We start from the raw sequence: 18,198 nt of genomic DNA, 5'->3' as shown, positions 1-18,198 counted from the left end.
CTTCTTGTACCTGCGACCCCGGGCACCCGGCCGCGGTCTACTTTATGCACAGCTCGTTGATTGACGCGTGGACTTCTTGTCTACGTACATGGATCCGATCGCTAAAGCTTGTATCCAAAGATGCATTCATGACTCATAATATCGCTCTCGCTAAGCTTAGCAACAAACAAACATCATCCAACACTAATCTATCGATGGCTCTATGTCCATTGCTGACACCATTGGTCCAGCAATTCCTGATTAATAGGCTCCAGACCCGCCATGGTCGCGCTAGCCGCTTTACTCTTGCTCAGACTAAACCGAGCAAACTCTTCGTCCAAGATATTCTGGAAGAAGGGCAAAATCCGAGTCTTTTCCTCCTCCGCATCCCTGGACAGTTTGTTCGGAGTCAGGTTGGTCAAGTGCTCGACCCATTTGTCGAAGCTGACCTGCTTCGAGGATGAGATGCACCGGGACAGTGCTTCGGAGAAGTTCGAGAATGGGATTGGCCGCGGATGCACCAGGTTGTAGAGCTGGACGAAGGGGCTGCCCGTTTCTTGCTCCTGCGTCTCGAGCAGAGATAGTTCTCGGATCACACGCGACGCCTGATCGACTGGTATCCAGTCGATGTGACCCAGGTCTGTAGGGACGAGACCACTTGCCTTGGAGAGGATGGCGAGGGAGTGCATCCAGTCATGACTCTCCCATTTGCCCCCTTCTCCGAGTGTCGTCGGGCCGGCAACTTGGCCGAGTCTGATGATGGATATTGGGATCTTGAGTCGGACGCCGGCCGCCGCCAAGAGTCTCTCCGCGACGTTCTTCGATTGCGCGTAGCCAGTCAGCGTTGCTGCTGTGGAGGAATGGATCACTTCTTCAGGAACGGGGACGTTCGGCGAGATAGTCTTCGCCCAGCCCTGCACGGTCCCTGTGCTGGACAAGAACACGATGCGAGGTCGGGATGGGGCACTGTTCGCAATATCGATAATTGTACTCACACTCCGAATCATCTCCGGCTTGAATGACGATAATGAGAGCGCAAAGTTCACCGCCCAAACATTGTGGATGATCAGGTCGGCATGGTTGGCGATCTCCTCCATATGCCTCTGCGAGAGACCCAGATTCGGCTGCGCGAGGTCCACCGAGACGAACTCCAACCGCGCACTGTTAGCATCCAGGTCAAGTCCCAGCTCATCTGCGCGACGTTGGAATGCAGCTCGGCCGTCAGTCCCCCTGTCCAGGCATTTGATGCCAGCGACCTGGGGGCTTTCAAGAAGCTCCCTCACAATATATGGTCCCAAGCGTCCTCGAGAACCAAGGACAACAATCTTGATGTCCTCAGTGGCAAGGGACGAGCGTGGTTCTAGCCCACTGGGTTCCGGCAGTTGACCTGTCAACTCGTCTACAAGGGATTCGGGGCTATAAGATGCTTGTAGATGAAGCTGTGAGCCACCCTGCCCCGAGACAGCATCCAAAGTCGCTTTGGCAAGAGCATCGATAGTTGGATTCTCGAAGATGGTCCGCAGCCAGAAGTTAATGGTGTTCTTCTTCTTATCCATGCGGTTCAGAAGTCCCAGTCGGAGTTTTTGGCCAAGCTCCAAGACCGTCAGAGAGTCCATGGCCTTGGCAACGAAGAAATCGTCACTTTCTTTCAGCGTAATGTCCGGCCGGATGTCATGAACGATAGATCCAATAAACCTCTTGGTTTCGTCCATCCAGTGGTTTTCCAGGATCCCAATCTCGCTGTTCTCATCTGTGGTGCCGTCCAGGAAGGCAGCGGCAATGTACTCGGCATACAACGACTCCGTCGGCTTGCGTGAGATGGTTCCCTTGGGAGCTCGGAAGAAACCCAAGTTCGGCTGGCTGAGAACAATCCTTGATCGGCGAATCTTGCCATACTCGGGTGCAATGGCGTTCGCTTGAGCTATCGTCGGCCAAATTGCGTCGATAAACTCCTTCTTGCTCATCCTGTCTACCTGGGGCCCTGATCTGGGCTCGACTAACAGAAGAACTTCTGGACGGCCATTACCCACCACTAACGCGCCGGCAACATGAGGGTCTCCGGAAATTCGGTTCTCTATGGGCACAGGCCATACCTTGTGGCTGCTCGCCAGCACCAAAATGTCATCGGTACGCGAGTGGAAGCGCCACAGACCAGGCTTTGTTGGATGAGGAATGAACAGATCCTTCGTTCGCCATTCTTTTAAGTCCGGGAATGTGTGCGCAAGCCCGCGCTGTCCGCGAAATTTCTGGTCGCCGTGCAGCACCATCTCGAAGATACCCTCGTCGACCTCCTGCATGTCACATTCCTCGACCGGGTTGGGCTCGAGATAATTCCATTCTCCTTGCTGGGGCATGAGCATCTGAAGCTGGCCCGTTTCCAGGGATCCGTAGATCTGGCAAACATCGGTGATGTCGTCGAGCCTATCTCCAACATTCTGTGCCAAGGGGCCACCGATATACAAGATAAAATCCAGGTTCTCTGCCTGCTCAAAAGCAACCGGGTCTGTGACCCACTGTTCAATGACCGACGGAGGTAGGTACAAAGCTCGGATTTCCTGCGACTTGATAATCGTGTCCACCAAGTATCCACTTGGTGGCATCATCGGAGGGCCCATCACCACAGCAGCGGTCTGTGAAAATGTAGGCAAGAGCGTGTAGGCTTGGAGACCGGTCAACTAGCAAATTGTAAGTCCACGAATAGAGAACAGGCCTTCACAAGCGTGGACACCTTACGTGGTATGGCGGAAAGCAGGAATAGTAGCGCCCCGGGGGGTCAAAATGGAACTGCTTGGTGTTTTGCGCTCGTCGTCCCTTTGGTACTGGCACCTTCGGGTCATTGTCTGTGCACGAAAAGGTGGCATGGGTCAGATAGACCACCTTGGGCGGTCCTGGTGATAGGTGGTTAGTTCCATATTGACGGGCGAAGCGACGCTTAACATCTCATACCCGTCGATCCAGAGGAGTGTAAGATCAAGCACTTCTCGTCCTTGATGTCTGACCATGATACATTGAAGCGGTACGGGGGAGAACTCGACTTCAACAACTCAGCCAGTGGCGGCACCTGCTTGCAGGACATAGAGGGGTCGAATTTCTGCAGGCCCTTGGCTAATGAGCGCAAGACATCCGCATACAACAGTGCGCTGACATCAGCCTGCTGGAGGAGACCGAGGTTAAGGGTAACGGGGTTCCATGGGGAGATGAACATGGTCTGTTGGTTGGAGCAGTCTGTTAGAGAATCATGCGATGCGATTCGGAATCGAGAATCACGTACCCTCCATCCACACTTGATGGCGGCTGCCAGTAGAATTGCATATCGCAGGTCGGCAGAGCCGATGTAGGCCAATGTTCGTCGTTTCGCGGAGGCATTCTTGAGGGTGCGACTCAGCCACCAGGCCATGTGGTCGATCGCAGTAGCCATGGTTTTCATTGTGACATCCTGGAAGCCATTGACAACACTCTCCGACTTGGAGATGGACGCGTAGACGCGCTGAGGTTCATGGTGGGCATAATAGTCGATGACGTGAGGGAGTAATCGCTGGCCTCTGTATTCCTCGGCCCCATACGCCCATGGCTCCTCGTCGTTGGAAACCGCCATGATAGATGACTGCAGGTGAATTGCGAACGAGGATTGTGTCGGCGAGGGATGAGAAGACAAGGACGCCGAGACTCATGGCATGGCTGCAGCTTCTTGACAGGCATGCAGATGCAATCGCAGGGATTGACAAGAGGAAAAGTCGGTAGCTGCAGTGCAGCCCGCATTGCGGGTCAGCACTATAACCGTCCGGGAGCGCACTAATGCGCGGGTGTGCCGCCCCCTTCTGCCCCTCCTGAAAGCTCTGGCAAGATATGGAAGTGAGTGCGCACGCCGGAATGCTCGCTGGGGCTTCCGGAGTCCTTTGCGCATCAGCCAATCTGAAACCGCGGCGTCTCTCTTCCCCAATTTCGGCACGCCATTGGTTTTTGACAGGCTACGGGGGCCTGGAGAGAGGCCGCCACTAGCGACGGTGGAAGGATTCTGCTCCACCGGCGAGGTGCAAATTTGGCCCCCGGAGGCACAAGAATGGATGTGAGTCGGCATCGTGCTTCTCAACCACTGGTCCTCGGTCTTTGGACCTGATCCAGTTCAGCGGCACCGGTGCTTTGGATCAACAGGGCATGAGTAAGAAGGATGACGGAATCTCCGTGGCGCCGCCGAGCATGTCGGAAGCCCGCCGGGTGGAGTCCTGCAAGTGAGCCCATAAATGCTCCCTTGGCTTATACAGACAAGCATTTCCGTTCTCGAACGGTCGACAAGTCGGAAGTTTGGAACCGCCGGGGACGCGAACCAGAAGCGCGCGAACACTTGAGGTTCAAGTGGGGATCGATGGACTTGGTGGAGTCGTCCGAACTGTCCGAACGCGCCAACCGCACTGGCTCGATAAATGAGGCGCCATGCGCGAGTCCCTATCGACTCTTGTCGCCTCGTCGATGGTGGACAGGGGATTGCTCCAATGGAGCTACATTTAGTCCCAATTCCCGCTTCCCCGGAAGATCGCTGCCCCAGTTGGGGCCCATCCTATCCATGGATGAGACACGTCTCTTATTCAGGTGTTTGGACTGACTGCGCCGCGGCTAAATAGCCACGGGGGCTCATTGAGAGCAATTGATAACCAAGGGAATGGCTTTTATGGCGTTCAACGTAGTCTCGCAGAGAAGGCCGGGCCCTCCGTACTGAACTACACAAGGAGATAGTCTATCATAGTAGTATATATCCCACACGGCCGTGCTTTAACATCTCAGACATTGGTCCTGGAATCATAAGCCCAACTATTGAAGTATATACACGTCTCCGATCTCGGAAGGCACCGGAAACACCCTGTCACGGCCAGATGCCACCGCAGGAAATGCTGAAAATAACTGGTTCAAGGTGAGATCACTAGTCATGACAATTTTGATTCTGGAGTAAACTGAGTGGATTCTTGATCGCGATCATCAATCACCGTCTCGAGGTCGATTTCGTACTGATTTGTCATCTTGCGCAATGGAGTCTGCTCGATGCCATTCTCATGATCCTCCCTCTTTCTCAGACAAATTGACTACTGTATACAATCGCGATTCAGGACTGCAGACAGTGTTTGTCACCGCGTGTTCCCAATGGCGTTCCGATGGAGGTGGAATTAAGCATGAAATCCCCCCCCTGTACCGGACCCCCAAACAGGAAATCGGGGTTCTCCAGCAGACAGGGATCTCCATGCCGCATCTGAGGCGCTGGTGAAAACCAGCATTCATACTTCTCGGTCAGCATCCGATTGACCCATCGGGCGAGACAAGGCTAACAGGGCGCGCACATAAAAATGGGTACAAATTCCCTGGCCAATCATGGACTTTGGGTGGTGCCAACTGCAAACTATCACAGGCACAACAGGCACCGGGTGTGATGACTGCACAAGTGTGCATGAGTTGAGGTGTCGGAGCGCCCGCCTACTGGTGTATACTGACACTTCATAGGTAGGGATTATTTGGAAGCCTTGTCGGGCCCGCCTCGCTAGTGTGGTGGGGTGGATGTGCTGTCTAACTGCACCGTCTGCCCCTCCATCGGCACCCTATCCATGATGCTCTCGTGAATCGATGGCTATCGCCCGGGACGGCACGGCCTGACCCACGACTGGTGGAGGATGAGGATGATTTAACCAAGTCTGTCAGGTGCCTCGATGATAGACTAGCGGGAAATGACTCAGGATGCCAAAGTACATGTTTACACATCTACAGTCCCAAGTCTTTGGTTCCGACATAAGCTAGCAGGGGGACTCGAGGCTACGGATTAGCGAGTACGTATGCCACTGCGGCGACTCCATCTTCGAAAAAGACGCCTGTATAAGTACCTAGGGAACAGTGCTAGGCCATTCTAGGCGTCATCCCAGAGAGGTGGAATTGCCCCTCCAAGGTCGCTCGAAGATAGCCGCCGTTGAATAATCCGCCAAAGGCTACCATCAATGCTTGTCGCGCTGAGGTTTCCCAAGTGGGAAGCACTCGCGTCTAAAGGGACAGGGCGGGTGGAATGGAATCCCTGACTGGACAATGGTGGGTTATGGCCGAATGCATTGAGACGGAGAATCCTCATCTGTAGACATGGCTGTACTGTGGCCCATAAGCGAAGGTCTTCGACGGAAATAAGTGGCGTCCGACTCGAGAATCTATTATTCTCTATCGCCAGTCCACTTTCGCGGAATCGCCTTCTTGGAGAATTCGACCCACCGTGGACCGCATCGAGACCTTCACCCCTCATACGGCGTATATGTTCCCTCATCCGGCACCGCTTCGGCTTCCCTGCGTATCGAATTCCAGCCATGAGCCTTTCAGTAGAAATTGTCACGCCCAACGGGCACCGGTACACGCAGCCAACCGGGCTCTTCATCAACAACGAATTCGTGGCGGCGTCCGGCCAGACTATCACCTCGCTTGACCCCGCGTAGGTCCCGACAGCGCCGGCTTCTGCATGAACTAGTTCCTGACGTTTTGCACTATTCAGCACCGACAAATCCATCGCGATAGTCCATGCCGCCAGCGCCGAGGACGTCGACCGTGCCGTGCACGCGGCCAAAACCGCGCTGGCGCATCCTTCGTGGAAACTGCTTCCTGCGACAGAGCGGGGCCGCCTGATGTCCCGCCTGGCCGACCTCATTGAGGAGCACAAGGAAGTTCTGGCCTCGATTGATGCATGGGATAATGGTATGTCCGGCGTGGTAGGCCTGATCGCTGATGCCAATGCCGACACCGAGCGCCTGTCTTGCATCCTTCCATCCTTCCAGCCGCGCCGCACCAAGCCCAGCTAACGATTTCCCAGGTAAACCGTACCATGTTGCCCTAGAGGAAGATCTCCCCGAGGCCATCGGCACCATCCGCTATTACGGCGGTTGGGCAGATAAGACCTTCGGACAGACGATCAACACGACCCCTCAAAAGTTCGCCTACACGCTGCGCCAGCCTATCGGCGTCGTGGGCCAGATCATCCCCTGGAACTATCCTTTGTCCATGGCAACGTGGAAACTCGGCCCGGCATTAGCATGTGGGAACACCGTTGTCCTCAAGCCAGCAGAGCAGACCCCGCTCAGCGCATTGCTGCTAGGAACGCTAATCGTCAAGGCCGGCTTCCCGCCGGGCGTCATCAACATTGTCAATGGCTATGGCCGGGAGGCGGGCGCCGCCCTCGCTTCTCACCCGCTGATTGACAAGGTGGCGTTCACCGGATCGACGGGGACAGCGCGAGAGATCATGAAAATGGCCGCCGGCTCTTTGAAAAATATCACGCTCGAGACTGGCGGCAAGTCGCCGCTGCTGGTGTTCCCTGACGCCGATATGGACCAGGCAGTCAAGTGGTCGCATTTCGGAATCATGTCGAACCAGGGCCAGATTTGCACCGCGACCTCGAGGATCTTTGTGCAGAGGGCGGTGATGCCGTCGTTCTTGGAGCAATTCAAGACGGCCGTGGAGAGGGTCACGATTGGCGATCAGTGGGACGCGTCCACGTTCCAGGGTCCCCAGGTGACCCGAGCTCAGTACGAGCGCATCTTGTCCTATGTCGAGGCTGCGAGGAGCGAGGGTGCGACGGTATTGACTGGTGGTGCTGCTCATGTACCCGCTAATCCCCAGAATAAAGACGGCTACTTCGTTCAACCGACGGTCATCACCGATGTCACTGACTCCATGAGCATTGTTCGCGAGGAGGTTTTTGGCCCAGTGGTTGTGATCTTGCCGTTTGACACCGAGGAGGAGGCCATCCGGCGTGCTAACGATACTACCTACGGCCTTGGTGCTGCCGTTTTCACAACCGATCTGGAGCGTGCACACCGTGTGGCCGCCGAGATCGAGTCGGGCATGGTGTGGGTGAATAGTAGCCAGGATTGTGATCCTCGTGTGCCCTTTGGTGGTGTGAAGCAGAGTGGGATTGGTCGTGAGCTCGGAGAGGCTGGACTGGAGGCTTACAGTCAGGTCAAGGCGGTCCACGTCAATATGGGCAACCGGCTGTGAAGGATCAACTGATCAGGCACGAAGTTTCTCATGATATGAATTCTTGGTTTAAATGCAGAATGACATGCCTTGCCTCGCTTATGGGCCTCAATTATCCTTATATCTCAAAATGTTGTTTTGACTCGTTTCGTAGAGTATTCACAATGCGCTATACATGCCCATGCAATGACTCTAGACCTTTCGCTTCAGCAGACCCCGGAAGAAATCGAAGCTGTTGCTATCACTCTGCAACTGCCACACCCGCCCAGTTGGCCGGTCCCCCCAGCCCAATTCCTCAGCAAGCAGAAGCCCATAGTCACGCGTGATCCCTTGGATACGGGCGCGAGCACCACCTTCCTCCTCGAGGGTCACGATCTGGTGCATGTGGAGCCAATCCTCGTAGTACATATCCTCGAAGCCACGGTCGAAGCCGGTGCGCAGAAAACGAGTGTACAGGTCCTCGAAGGTTGTCAGAATCCGTGCTAGAAGCTTTTCAAGAGTGACGGGCGAGGCAGTTGCGGCACCCGGGGAAGCATAGCGCGCAGCGAGAGCCGTGAGAGCCGTAGTAGGAGAGGCATTTGTGGCATTGACGCCAATGCCGACGACAGAGATGTATTCATTTGACATGAAGTGTGAGTTGATTAGAATACCGCATATCTTGACGTATCGCTTTTGCTCGGGGTCTTCTGGGTCGAGGGCATCTGCCAAAGTAATTTCAGTCAGTATGTGAGCAAGTCAGCGCACTGTTGATGTTCGCTTACAGATGTCATTCGGCCACTTCATTTTGACTGGGATCTTCTCGTAGCCTTTCGCGTAACTTTTGATACCTTTCACCACGGCCATGGCTGATAGGTACTGGATGAATAGGACGGGCGCTGATTGAATTTTCTCGATCGGGTGACGAACAACTGTTGAGAAGATTAGGGAGCCGGCTGGTGAGATCCAGACGTTAGAGCCACGACCCCGACCAGCGACTTGAACAGTTGCTGTCGCAGTAAAGCCTTGTGGTAGTTGCCGAAGGAGCTTCGTGTTCCTAAGACAGTCAACAATATGACGCCTGATGATCGGATAGAAATGCTCACTTTTCCAAGATTGTGTTGGTGCTCGTCACAACCTCGCCGTACAAGAGATTAGAGCCGAACTCCGATGCGCCCTCTCGGGATTCCAACTGGTATTGGCGGAGATTGGCATAGAACGCATGATGATTGAAGTAAGGCGTCAGCTTCGATGACGGCAGCTCGTCATGGATAACCAGCCGCTTGACAATAGCTTGGTAGTCAACGATACCCTCACTGGGCTTCGACGATTCCCCAGGAAGCGATTCTTCCAAGTCGCTCAGGTTCCATGCCCCAGGTCGCTCGATACGGAATGTATCATTCTCGTCTTTCAAATACTCATTCTGGTTCTCGTCCGTCAGATCATTGGCAAGGCATGACAAGATCTCCAATGGCCCCTCGGGCTCAATCCCAGAGACATGCAAGGATGACAGTGAAGGAACGGTTGTGGTATGCTGGGCGACCTGTAGTCCAAGCTTTGACAAGCACGCCTTCAAGAAGTCGGTGCGCTCCTTATCATCAGCAGCCAGCGCATTAACAATATCTGCATATTCGGGTCCGCCGGCCTTCGGGTCGAGATTGGCAGCTGCAAACCTAAACCAAGAATGTCAGCAAGTCGCGACTCCGCAGTCTCTATAGACAACATACTCCGGATGCGGTCCGGTCAAGACAGCTGCCCCATCGCCCACTTTGCAGTAGACAGCAGCGGCCGAGCCCTCTCCAGGATCGACGTTCAACTCCTCCGCATAGTTAGCAAGCACCTCGACCCCTTGGTGCTTGTATAACGGGGCATCGACAAAGACACCACCCCCGTTGTAATATGACCTAAACTGCGTAGGCACGGTTCCAACACTTAGAGCCTCCTTGGAGACATCTAGCTGTGCCGCCCGCGCACCAGCCTCGCTATGGTAGACGAAACCCCCAAACGCGCCGCCGCGACATGTGCCAGGGAAAAATGCCAATTCTCGGTCTCCAACGACCTCCATAGTCTTATCTCCAACCTCGAACTCGCATCGCTTGCACCCGTAATACCCGCCTGCGCAGAACCCCAGGTAGCGGCCTCCCCTGCGCACGAATTGAGTGATGCGCCGATTGCCCGCACCATTGAGTGTCCGGCCGTAGCCAAGGTCCGCGCCACCGGGGATCACCAATAGAGCGCAGGTGGCCGTCCACGGCTCTTTGAGGAGCATGTCGCCCGTGACAGGAGTGACCGCATAGTGGGGAGCGAGCAGGCGGCGCAGGGTATAGAGGCAATGGCGGACAGAGTCGACGGTGGTTCCGGTTCCTGTGGCGCCAGTGTCGGTCAGAAAACGGCTGAGTTGCCAGGCGGAGTGGGTGAGCGAACCGGAGTAGACTAAAACATTGAGCCTTTTACCGGTGAGATTGGCATCGTTGCCCGTTGGCGTTGCCATTGTTGCTGTATGGGGGAGAGTCAATATGAATGTATCTCAACAATAATGTGGGCGCGCGATAAGATAAATCCAGATCCCGCCGACGCCAACCGCCTCCGATCTTCCGCTTTCTCTCTGCGCATTCTTGACAATGTCGAACAACGCGGAGCAGCCTCGTGTCGTGCCTGAAGATGATGATGAGCCCGATGACTGGTAATTGACCTTCGCTTGGGTGTTGTAATATTGCTGGGCAAGGCTGATCTGGCTGTCTTTTTGCAGGGACAAGCGCATCTTCAGTACTGGCTGCCATGGTGAGTAGCTTGGCAAAAGTCCATGATGGCTTTGCGTCCGTATACTAATACGAAACAGCTGAGCAGGATAAGATGAATGACTGTTATTTTGGGAAAAAAGACTGGCGCGCATGCAAGCAAGAGGTAATCCCCACAAGCTCCTTTCCTGATCTCCATACCTGCTTCAAATCCCTCACCATTCTCCTTGTGCTGGACACTCGCAAAAACAATACAATCCATCTAGATAGCTCCTGGCTTCTGTTGACTATCATTTACTGACAATCGAACACAGATGGAGGCCTTTCGCGAATGCTGGAAACGCCAGGGCAACGACCAGCGCACGCAGACCAAGGACGCATAACTCGTCCCATCCACGCGATCTGTATTTCTACTAGCTCCAGCGCAATTGATCTCCAGTCTTGTCTTAATTCCCCTCTGCCCACCATCGTATCGCTCATCCATTCTGATCTGGCCCGTCACGTGATGCCATCCTGGGTGACTTCAGAGCTATCAGCTCGGAGCTCCCTGCACCACCCCAACTCACCATGTCTGCCCTACGCTACCGCCCCTGGCGGGCATTAGAAACCGTCCAGGCTGCCACTGCATATTTGCAAGCTCCTCGTGGCCGCATCACCACGCAAGCCCTTTCGCGTGCCCTCCCCAGCCGCGCAGTCAGCACCAGCGCATCCCGGCCGCAAACCACCACTCCAGCACCGCAATCGACATCAAAACCCCAACCCCCCTCCACATCCTCCTCGTCCGCATCCCGCGTCTCCGCGCCGACCCCCAGCCGCCCGACAACCGATAACATCTCCAAAAGCGGGCTCTCAGACAAGCCCCTCGAGCTGGAGGTCTCGCCAGAAGAGAAGATCGACTGGACGCGCTCGTTCCACGGGCTCTCCGCCGAGCCATTCCCAAAGGAAGCCGCGGACATCCTGCTCGCAGAGGCCGATCCCCAGGAAATCGAGATCAAGCCCGATGGCATCGTCTACCTGCCCGAGATCAAGTACCGGCGGATCTTGAACCGGGCCTTCGGGCCTGGTGGGTGGGGGCTTGTGCCGCGGAGTGAAAGCATCGTCACGCCGAAGACAGTGACGAGGGAGTACGCGCTTGTTTGTAATGGGCGGTAAGTACCGGTGGCCCTTCAACGTTCTTCGCCCAGCTGAATACGTCCAAATTGAGCTGTGGATTGTAGGGTGGCGTCGTGCTAATCCATCGTGATCTGTCGATAGACTTGTCTCTGTTGCCCGCGGTGAACAGGACTATTTCTCTCCGGATGGTATCCCCACTGCAACGGAGGGCTGCAGATCCAATGCGCTCGTGCGCTGCTGCAAGGATCTCGGCATCGCGAGCGAGCTGTGGGATCCGCGCTGGATCCGTAAGTACAAGGCGAAATACGCGCGGGAGGTGTTTGTGGAGCATGTCGTTAGCAAGAAGAAGACCAAGATCTGGATTCGTAAGGATGATCCAGTTGGGTATCCATGGAAGGAAACCGGGAGTAAATGATTCTGGATGTACACCATCCTTGTCTGCTCCTCTCCCTTGCTACCCGTGTAAATATCTCCTGGGAAACGCAGAGGTATGAAAGAGTCACTGTGCTCGCGTGGCTTTCGTACTATACCGTGGCATTGATGTTGGATCAAACTTTCAGGAAATCACATTGGGTTTCCGTTGGTACCGATAGAATAGGATGAATGTTTCAAAATCAGTCTACACTGCAAGAACTAATACACAACGCCAAAGCAGTCCACATCTAGACATAAATTGAGGAAAGTCAAAGATCGTCTAGATCCTAACCACACGGCTCATAATCATACAATAAAAGACTGGAATACAAGGAAATTTTTCTGAGAAATGGAGGGAGAAAACAAGCCAGAAAAGGGAAGGATGAACTCAATTAATCACGCATCATGTTCGGCATAAGGCGAGTCATTCTTGTCCCGTTTAGTACGCGACAAGAAGGAAGGCCGCCGGCCAGCGCCCTCGGACACCGTTGCAGCGGACGCAGGGGCCGGCGGATAGGGGGAGTAGATTGACGGCGGAGAGACGGGATCGTAGGGATTGGAGACCTCGTAGTGGCTGCCAGGCGTCATACCAGAGACCGGGGGGCCGGAGCCAGAGCGGCGGTCGCGCTCTGGGGTGTTGTCGGCGCTGGCGCCACCAAGTGGGACGGCGTCATATGTGTCGTGGGATTGGTAGTGGGAATAATTGTAGGTATCTGACTCAGGGGACCCAATAATGGGGAGTGTTGGGGCCTGGTTATGACCCAGCTGGGCAGGCGGCTCGTAACGGGCGCTGCCGCGAGAAGGAGGAGCGGGTGTTGACAGAATGGGAACATTGCTGGAAGACGGTGTGAGGCCTGCTTGCACCGGAGATAGAGGAGGGACGACACTATTATGCTCATTGTACGAGGTGCGCAGGCCCGCACCTGCCTTGCGGTGACCCGTGGAGGGTTCACGCGAAATGTCAGCACCAGCGGAGCCCTTTACACTGAGCTGGCGACCTTGGCTGGAATTGCCGGTGGTCGTACGGTAAAGACCCTGCTCATGGTGGTCACGAGCGGTATCAACGGCAGGCGAACGCGAGTTGAGTTGGTCGGCGAAGGCGGCCTCGCTAGATTGCTGGACAGATCCACGTTTGGTGAGGGTTCCAGAAGGCTGTTTCTGATCGAAACCAGATGTCTGGGCTGAGTCAGATGCCATCGCGCCACCAGCGGCAGCTGCAGGAGCCAAGCCAGCTTGAGTCGACTTGCGGTCACCAGCATTGGAGCCAGCTTGAGCTTCATCGCCCCTGTCGTCACCATCATTGTCATTATCTTTAGTCTCCTCGGGAGCAGCGGCGCCAGGAGCACGAATCGGGACCTTGCGCATCGCAAGGACTAGAGCACACATAAACTTGGAGCGGCGGGCAGCGCGAACAGTCTCGTTGGACCAGTTAGACTTGTGGCGGATGTCAACACGCAGCTCGAGCTTATCCAGATCACCCACGCCAGTAACCTCAACGTCGATGTCAGGCTGGAAGTCACGGGAGTTATCCTTGTCACGGACAAAAGTCTCCATCTCCATGCGCAGCGCCTGAATATCAGCAAAGCTAGTGTCGAAGGCGACAGGAACCGTGAGCTGCTCATGCATTGCATTGGCACGAGTAAAGTTATCAACCCAGAGACTGTTTAGAATGTTGTTGGGCACTTGAGTCACGCGGTGGTCTCCGACAGCACGGAAAACACTGAACAGCAGCGAGATACGCTCGACGACGTAAGACTTGTCGCTGATATCCACACGATCACCAATATCGAAGGGATGCTTGACAAACAAGAAAATGCAAGAACCCAGAACCTCCTGGGCAGTGGTGGCGAAGACGAAACTCAGAGACAGCAACGAGGTAGCACCGGCCGCGATAACAGTACCGAATCCAGTAGTGACGAACGACACGAAGACTAGCACACCGACAACAAAGGCAACAGAGAGGAGCAAGTTGTCCAGCACGCGGATGGCTTGGTCCACATCGTGCATGCTGTTGTTCAAAGACTTCCGCTGGCGGCCGAATTCGGTGATCGTGAGGATCATCTCATCCAGACTGATGTCGCCGTTGCCGTCCTTGTCCAGGATGGCAAAGCATTCTTCGGCCTCCGCGTCGTGCTCCGGTCCAAGGACCTCGGCAACATCGTCCATGTACAAGGACTCACGTCCCTCGACGACGAAGGACATCCAGATGCGGCGAGCAAGCGCAGCAGCACAGCGCTTGCGCTCAATCGCCTGAACCACAATGGAGTGAGTGGCAGTCGGGTTGAAGACTTGCTTGCCCGTGAGCTCGGACGCGACATTTCCGAAGGCCGAAGTGACCTTGTCACCGATACGGCCGACATTTTGTCCAACCTGACGGCCGACGTCCTGCACCATGCGCAACGGCATCACAGATGAGCGTTTGCTTTTCTTCGTAACCTGGCCAAGAATCACGTCGGAGATGATGGCGTCCTCCTCACTGAACTCGCGACAGTGCATGGGGAACATGCTGCGGGAAGCCTCGAACAGCAGACCGACGAGGTAGATGTGGCGCTTGGACTCCTTGATCTTAGCGTCGAATTGCTTGCGGTGATAACTGATAGAGATGAGCTGGACGAAAGCCTTCTCTCCCAGGAAGATCAGACTGCAGACTAGCAGTGCAAATAGAATGTTCTTGACGCTTTTTTCCCACGATTTGACGTCTGTATCTCCACTACCTTCCTTGCCCGGATTCATGGTCATGACCTGTACGTCCATATGTTAGGTACATCGTTATTCGACGAGGGCTTAAAAGGTCAGGTTCTTACCGGAAGGAAAGTCACGAGCGAAACGACCATCCAAAACACGAGTGTAATCGGAAGTTCCAAGGCTCGTAGTATCAGCGCATACTTGCGAGTTCCAGAGCTGACAATACCACATAGTGATTGGAAGATGTATGGAATGACCTTGGCAAAGATCTTGCACGCCCACAAGCTCACCCAGACAACCTCGATCCAGGCGAAGAACCAGTAGATATGGACCCCGCCGATGCGAGCGTTCCTCGCCACGGTGGCTCCCACGATAATCGGAATGGCAATTAAAGTACCAATAGGAATGACATAAATCATGTAACGAGTGACGATGGAGAAATTGTAGATGGCCTGGTAGATGCGGCCTATACGATTGACCGTGCCATCCTCCGAAGACTCAGTGGGCTTTCCGGTGGCCTCATTGATATCATCAGAGTCGGTGCGGCGGCGTCGACCACCAGCTGCGATGCCAGCCTTCTCGTCATCGCCGACGACCGGTTCGGCCGCCCCGGTGTTGGACCCCCATTTGCGGATGCCATTCTGACCCCGGCTGAGGGTCTCCGTCAAGGGGATATCAATCGTGACGTCGTTTGGATTGTGCATGCCGTCGTGTGGAAGGTCGGGCAGCTGCTCAAACCGGTGTGTCGACAATCGCTTGGATGCGATGCCCAGAGGACCTTTCATGGCAGGAAGGAGAGAGAGGAAAAGCGAGGACCGGCTTTGAAGGGAGCTCACGGGTTGGATCCAGCTGTAGATCGATTTTGAAGCTGGTTGGCTCGATCTCGGGGCCTCGGTGGAGAATCACAGGGGAAAAATCGCACTCATAGGCTGTTCGGTGTCGTTGTCCTTGGCCCCTCACCCGGTCGTCGGTGCGGATCCAGAGTTTCGCGTGCGTGTGTCCTTCTCTTTGGCCTCTCGCTAGGCTTTTTCCCCCAGCCAGAGTAGTCTTGGTGGCCAGCGCGAGTCGATCGTCAATCGCGGGCTAGTGTCGTTGGTTCCAACTGGCCAGTGGAGCGAGGTCGGCGTGGCTCGAGCACTTAGACAAGGAGTGGATGGAGAGAAACAATGAAAGAAGAAGTCTCTCCAGAACGATCTGAGTTTTCGTTAACGGGCAATTGATGGTGGACGGGGACGAGGAAGTTGGAGAAGGGGAAGCCCAGAACACCCAGCCATGTTTCACCATTGTTGGGGGGAAATGGCGAGATGGAATGTGAGACAGCCATTCCTCGCCGCATTTGCGGCCCACCGGTGACAGCAGCCGCATTCCAGCTCGATGTCCTTAATTCTCCCATTGCAACTCTCGGCTTCTCGTGCAATACTCCCCCCGCCGCAATGGTCGTGGTGACTGCGGTCACCACTGCCACGGTGGTCTCCCCGTTCGTTCATCCCTATCCGTTCACACTCGCCGCCCCTCGAACCATCTCTGACAGCCATGGATGCAGGTCCACCCCGGGTCCACAGAGCGTTGGCGCCGATCGACCAATGGCAGGTACGCATCTCCGGAGCCTTTTCGACCCCTGGAGTCCTAGCTCGAAGGAGCCCGGGCTGGCCAGCCCTACTGCTGATAGGTGTACGAAGTGCTGACCTGCATCTACTGTGGTACATGATTACATCTTACATCTGTACCTCTGTCGGTCCATGTACGGAGTGCAGAAGAGGATGAAACGTCGCGATGGTGGATCACCATCCCTGTCATTACTGCAGTCCAATACGGTTATGCCCGTGAGTCCAGACGCATCTGCTCCAGCGTGGCCACCACTTGGCCGCCCCTCCATCCAGCCTGCAATCCCCGCAGGACTGTCTCCTGCTCACTCTCCGGGGCCATACCACTCGGGGCGGGTGGACGACGGTCAAGGTTGGTCGGGAAGGGATAACCCTCTGCCACCGCCTGAACGAAGGCCCTAAGTTCTCGGGCGGCTAGCGTCGACTTCGCCGGGTCGAGGTCCCCGTCCGCGAGCTGTTCCCCCGCTGTCTGGTACCGCTCGACGAGCAACTCCCAGCACTTCTCTATCAGAGGCAAAGAATCCACCATTTCCATCGGCTTCCCGAATGCGCTGCTCACTTGCAACAAATTAGCCACGCGGCGAAATCCTCCATTGGCCGGGTCCATCACATTCGCCCCGGCCGCATGGAACAGGGCAGGGTTGAAGAAGACCCCGTCGCCGAAGCTCAGGGGCAACGCGACGTAGTTTTCCTGAAAGAACGAGCGGAACTCCGGCTGTCGCCAGGCCAGATAGCCGGGGGCATAGGTCTGACTGAAGGGTAGGAAGCGTGTCGGTCCACTGGCCGCGGGCATGTCGCTGTGGGCCACGGCACCCTGCAGCGTGAGGAATTGAGATGTCAACTGCGTCGGGGCCGGGTACCGCAGGCAGGCATCCATCTCCTGGAAGCCCAGATGGTAGTCGCGATGACTCTCCTGGGCCGCGCCACCTGGGTGAACTGCATTCACCTGCGCCGTCACTCGATAGCCTGGGCCGAGCCACGCAGCGCAGACGGCAGCTAGCCATGGGTTGGCATAGTAGTCAACGAACGAGGCCGGGTCCTCAAGACCGTGCTTGGAGAAGGCGTTCCAAATGCGGTCGTTGCTGCCACTGGCGGCGAAGTGGTCGCCCGTGGATATGTTGTTCTTTCGCTCTCGGGCGATGATCCGGTCGAAAGCCTCGTTTGTGGCTGACAGGATGCCGCCATATTGGGCCGGGGCGTACATCCCTCGCAGCATGAAGACGCCTGGGCCCGTGTGCAGAATGTGATGCCATTCATCCTGCAGCTCGGAGATGGTCTCAGCCGTCACCGTTTGGGCCTCGAGGGCTGCGAGGTCGTAGATGGGTACATTGTACTCAACTGCACAGGCCAGTGGATAGGTGGGGGCATTGACTGTGCGAGAGCAGATCTGCTTGAACTCATCCAGTCGGATGGCGCTGGACTGGTACAGTCGTGAGGGGATAGATGTATGACCCTTCATTTTGGGCGCGTGAAATCCAGGTGCAGCGCAGCGCTCGGCGGTCTTTAATACGTTTCGCGGAAATCATTCTCCTTCGTATCCCCCGCATTTCACCACTGCCGAACAATAGACCCGCATTTGACGACGTCGTCACTCCACGTCCAGAGGCAAATTTCTGAGGCTGCTCGGAAAATGGCTTCCGGTCTGTGAAAAACAAGATTGGTTTCTAGGCATGGGTATCACAGCCATCAAGCAGTATAGTTAT

The 18,198-nt window shown here is 55.5% G+C and overlaps 7 protein-coding genes across 7 annotated transcripts; 3 read left to right on the top strand and 4 right to left on the bottom strand.

Moving 5' to 3' along the window:
- Positions 1-200: 200 nt before the first annotated feature.
- N7459_009250 (uncharacterized protein) lies at positions 201-3,574 on the bottom strand (the record flags this gene model as incomplete). Its single annotated transcript, XM_056948418.1, has 4 exons — positions 201-2,654; positions 2,713-2,867; positions 2,926-3,187; positions 3,251-3,574. The coding sequence occupies 4 exons, from the start codon at positions 3,572-3,574 to the stop codon at positions 201-203; spliced, it is 3,195 nt and encodes a 1,064-aa protein (XP_056795643.1).
- A 2,731-nt stretch (positions 3,575-6,305) lies between these two features.
- On the top strand, positions 6,306-7,986 carry N7459_009249 (aldehyde dehydrogenase ALDH; the record flags this gene model as incomplete). Its single annotated transcript, XM_056948417.1, has 3 exons — positions 6,306-6,427; positions 6,488-6,687; positions 6,803-7,986. 3 exons carry the CDS (start codon positions 6,306-6,308, stop codon positions 7,984-7,986), a joined length of 1,506 nt encoding a protein of 501 aa, XP_056795642.1.
- Positions 7,987-8,157: 171 nt separating this feature from the next.
- N7459_009248 (biotin--[acetyl-CoA-carboxylase] ligase BPL1) lies at positions 8,158-10,432 on the bottom strand (the record flags this gene model as incomplete). The annotated part of the gene is made up of 4 exons (XM_056948416.1): positions 8,158-8,666; positions 8,727-8,998; positions 9,048-9,614; positions 9,669-10,432. 4 exons carry the CDS (start codon positions 10,430-10,432, stop codon positions 8,158-8,160), a joined length of 2,112 nt encoding a protein of 703 aa, XP_056795641.1.
- A 130-nt stretch (positions 10,433-10,562) lies between these two features.
- On the top strand, positions 10,563-11,062 carry N7459_009247 (uncharacterized protein; the record flags this gene model as incomplete). The annotated part of the gene is made up of 4 exons (XM_056948415.1): positions 10,563-10,624; positions 10,691-10,722; positions 10,781-10,845; positions 10,994-11,062. 4 exons carry the CDS (start codon positions 10,563-10,565, stop codon positions 11,060-11,062), a joined length of 228 nt encoding a protein of 75 aa, XP_056795640.1.
- Positions 11,063-11,246: 184 nt separating this feature from the next.
- N7459_009246 (putative mitochondrial genome maintenance protein Mgm101) lies at positions 11,247-12,207 on the top strand (the record flags this gene model as incomplete). The annotated part of the gene is made up of 2 exons (XM_056948414.1): positions 11,247-11,827; positions 11,934-12,207. 2 exons carry the CDS (start codon positions 11,247-11,249, stop codon positions 12,205-12,207), a joined length of 855 nt encoding a protein of 284 aa, XP_056795639.1.
- Positions 12,208-12,602: 395 nt separating this feature from the next.
- Positions 12,603-15,676, bottom strand: N7459_009245 (serine/threonine protein kinase; the record flags this gene model as incomplete). Its single annotated transcript, XM_056948413.1, has 2 exons — positions 12,603-14,948; positions 15,011-15,676. The coding sequence occupies 2 exons, from the start codon at positions 15,674-15,676 to the stop codon at positions 12,603-12,605; spliced, it is 3,012 nt and encodes a 1,003-aa protein (XP_056795638.1).
- A 1,030-nt stretch (positions 15,677-16,706) lies between these two features.
- N7459_009244 (phytanoyl-CoA dioxygenase family protein) lies at positions 16,707-17,954 on the bottom strand (the record flags this gene model as incomplete). Its single annotated transcript, XM_056948412.1, has 1 exon — positions 16,707-17,954. The coding sequence occupies one exon, from the start codon at positions 17,952-17,954 to the stop codon at positions 16,707-16,709; it is 1,248 nt and encodes a 415-aa protein (XP_056795637.1).
- Positions 17,955-18,198: the final 244 nt, after the last annotated feature.

This window comes from Penicillium hispanicum (genome assembly GCF_028827665.1).
Source record: "Penicillium hispanicum strain IBT 35686 chromosome Unknown utg000008l_segment0_segment0, whole genome shotgun sequence".
Taxonomy (NCBI): domain Eukaryota; kingdom Fungi; phylum Ascomycota; class Eurotiomycetes; order Eurotiales; family Aspergillaceae; genus Penicillium; species Penicillium hispanicum.
Note: the sequence above shows the minus strand (reverse complement) of the source record. Positions and strands in the feature narration are given on the sequence as shown.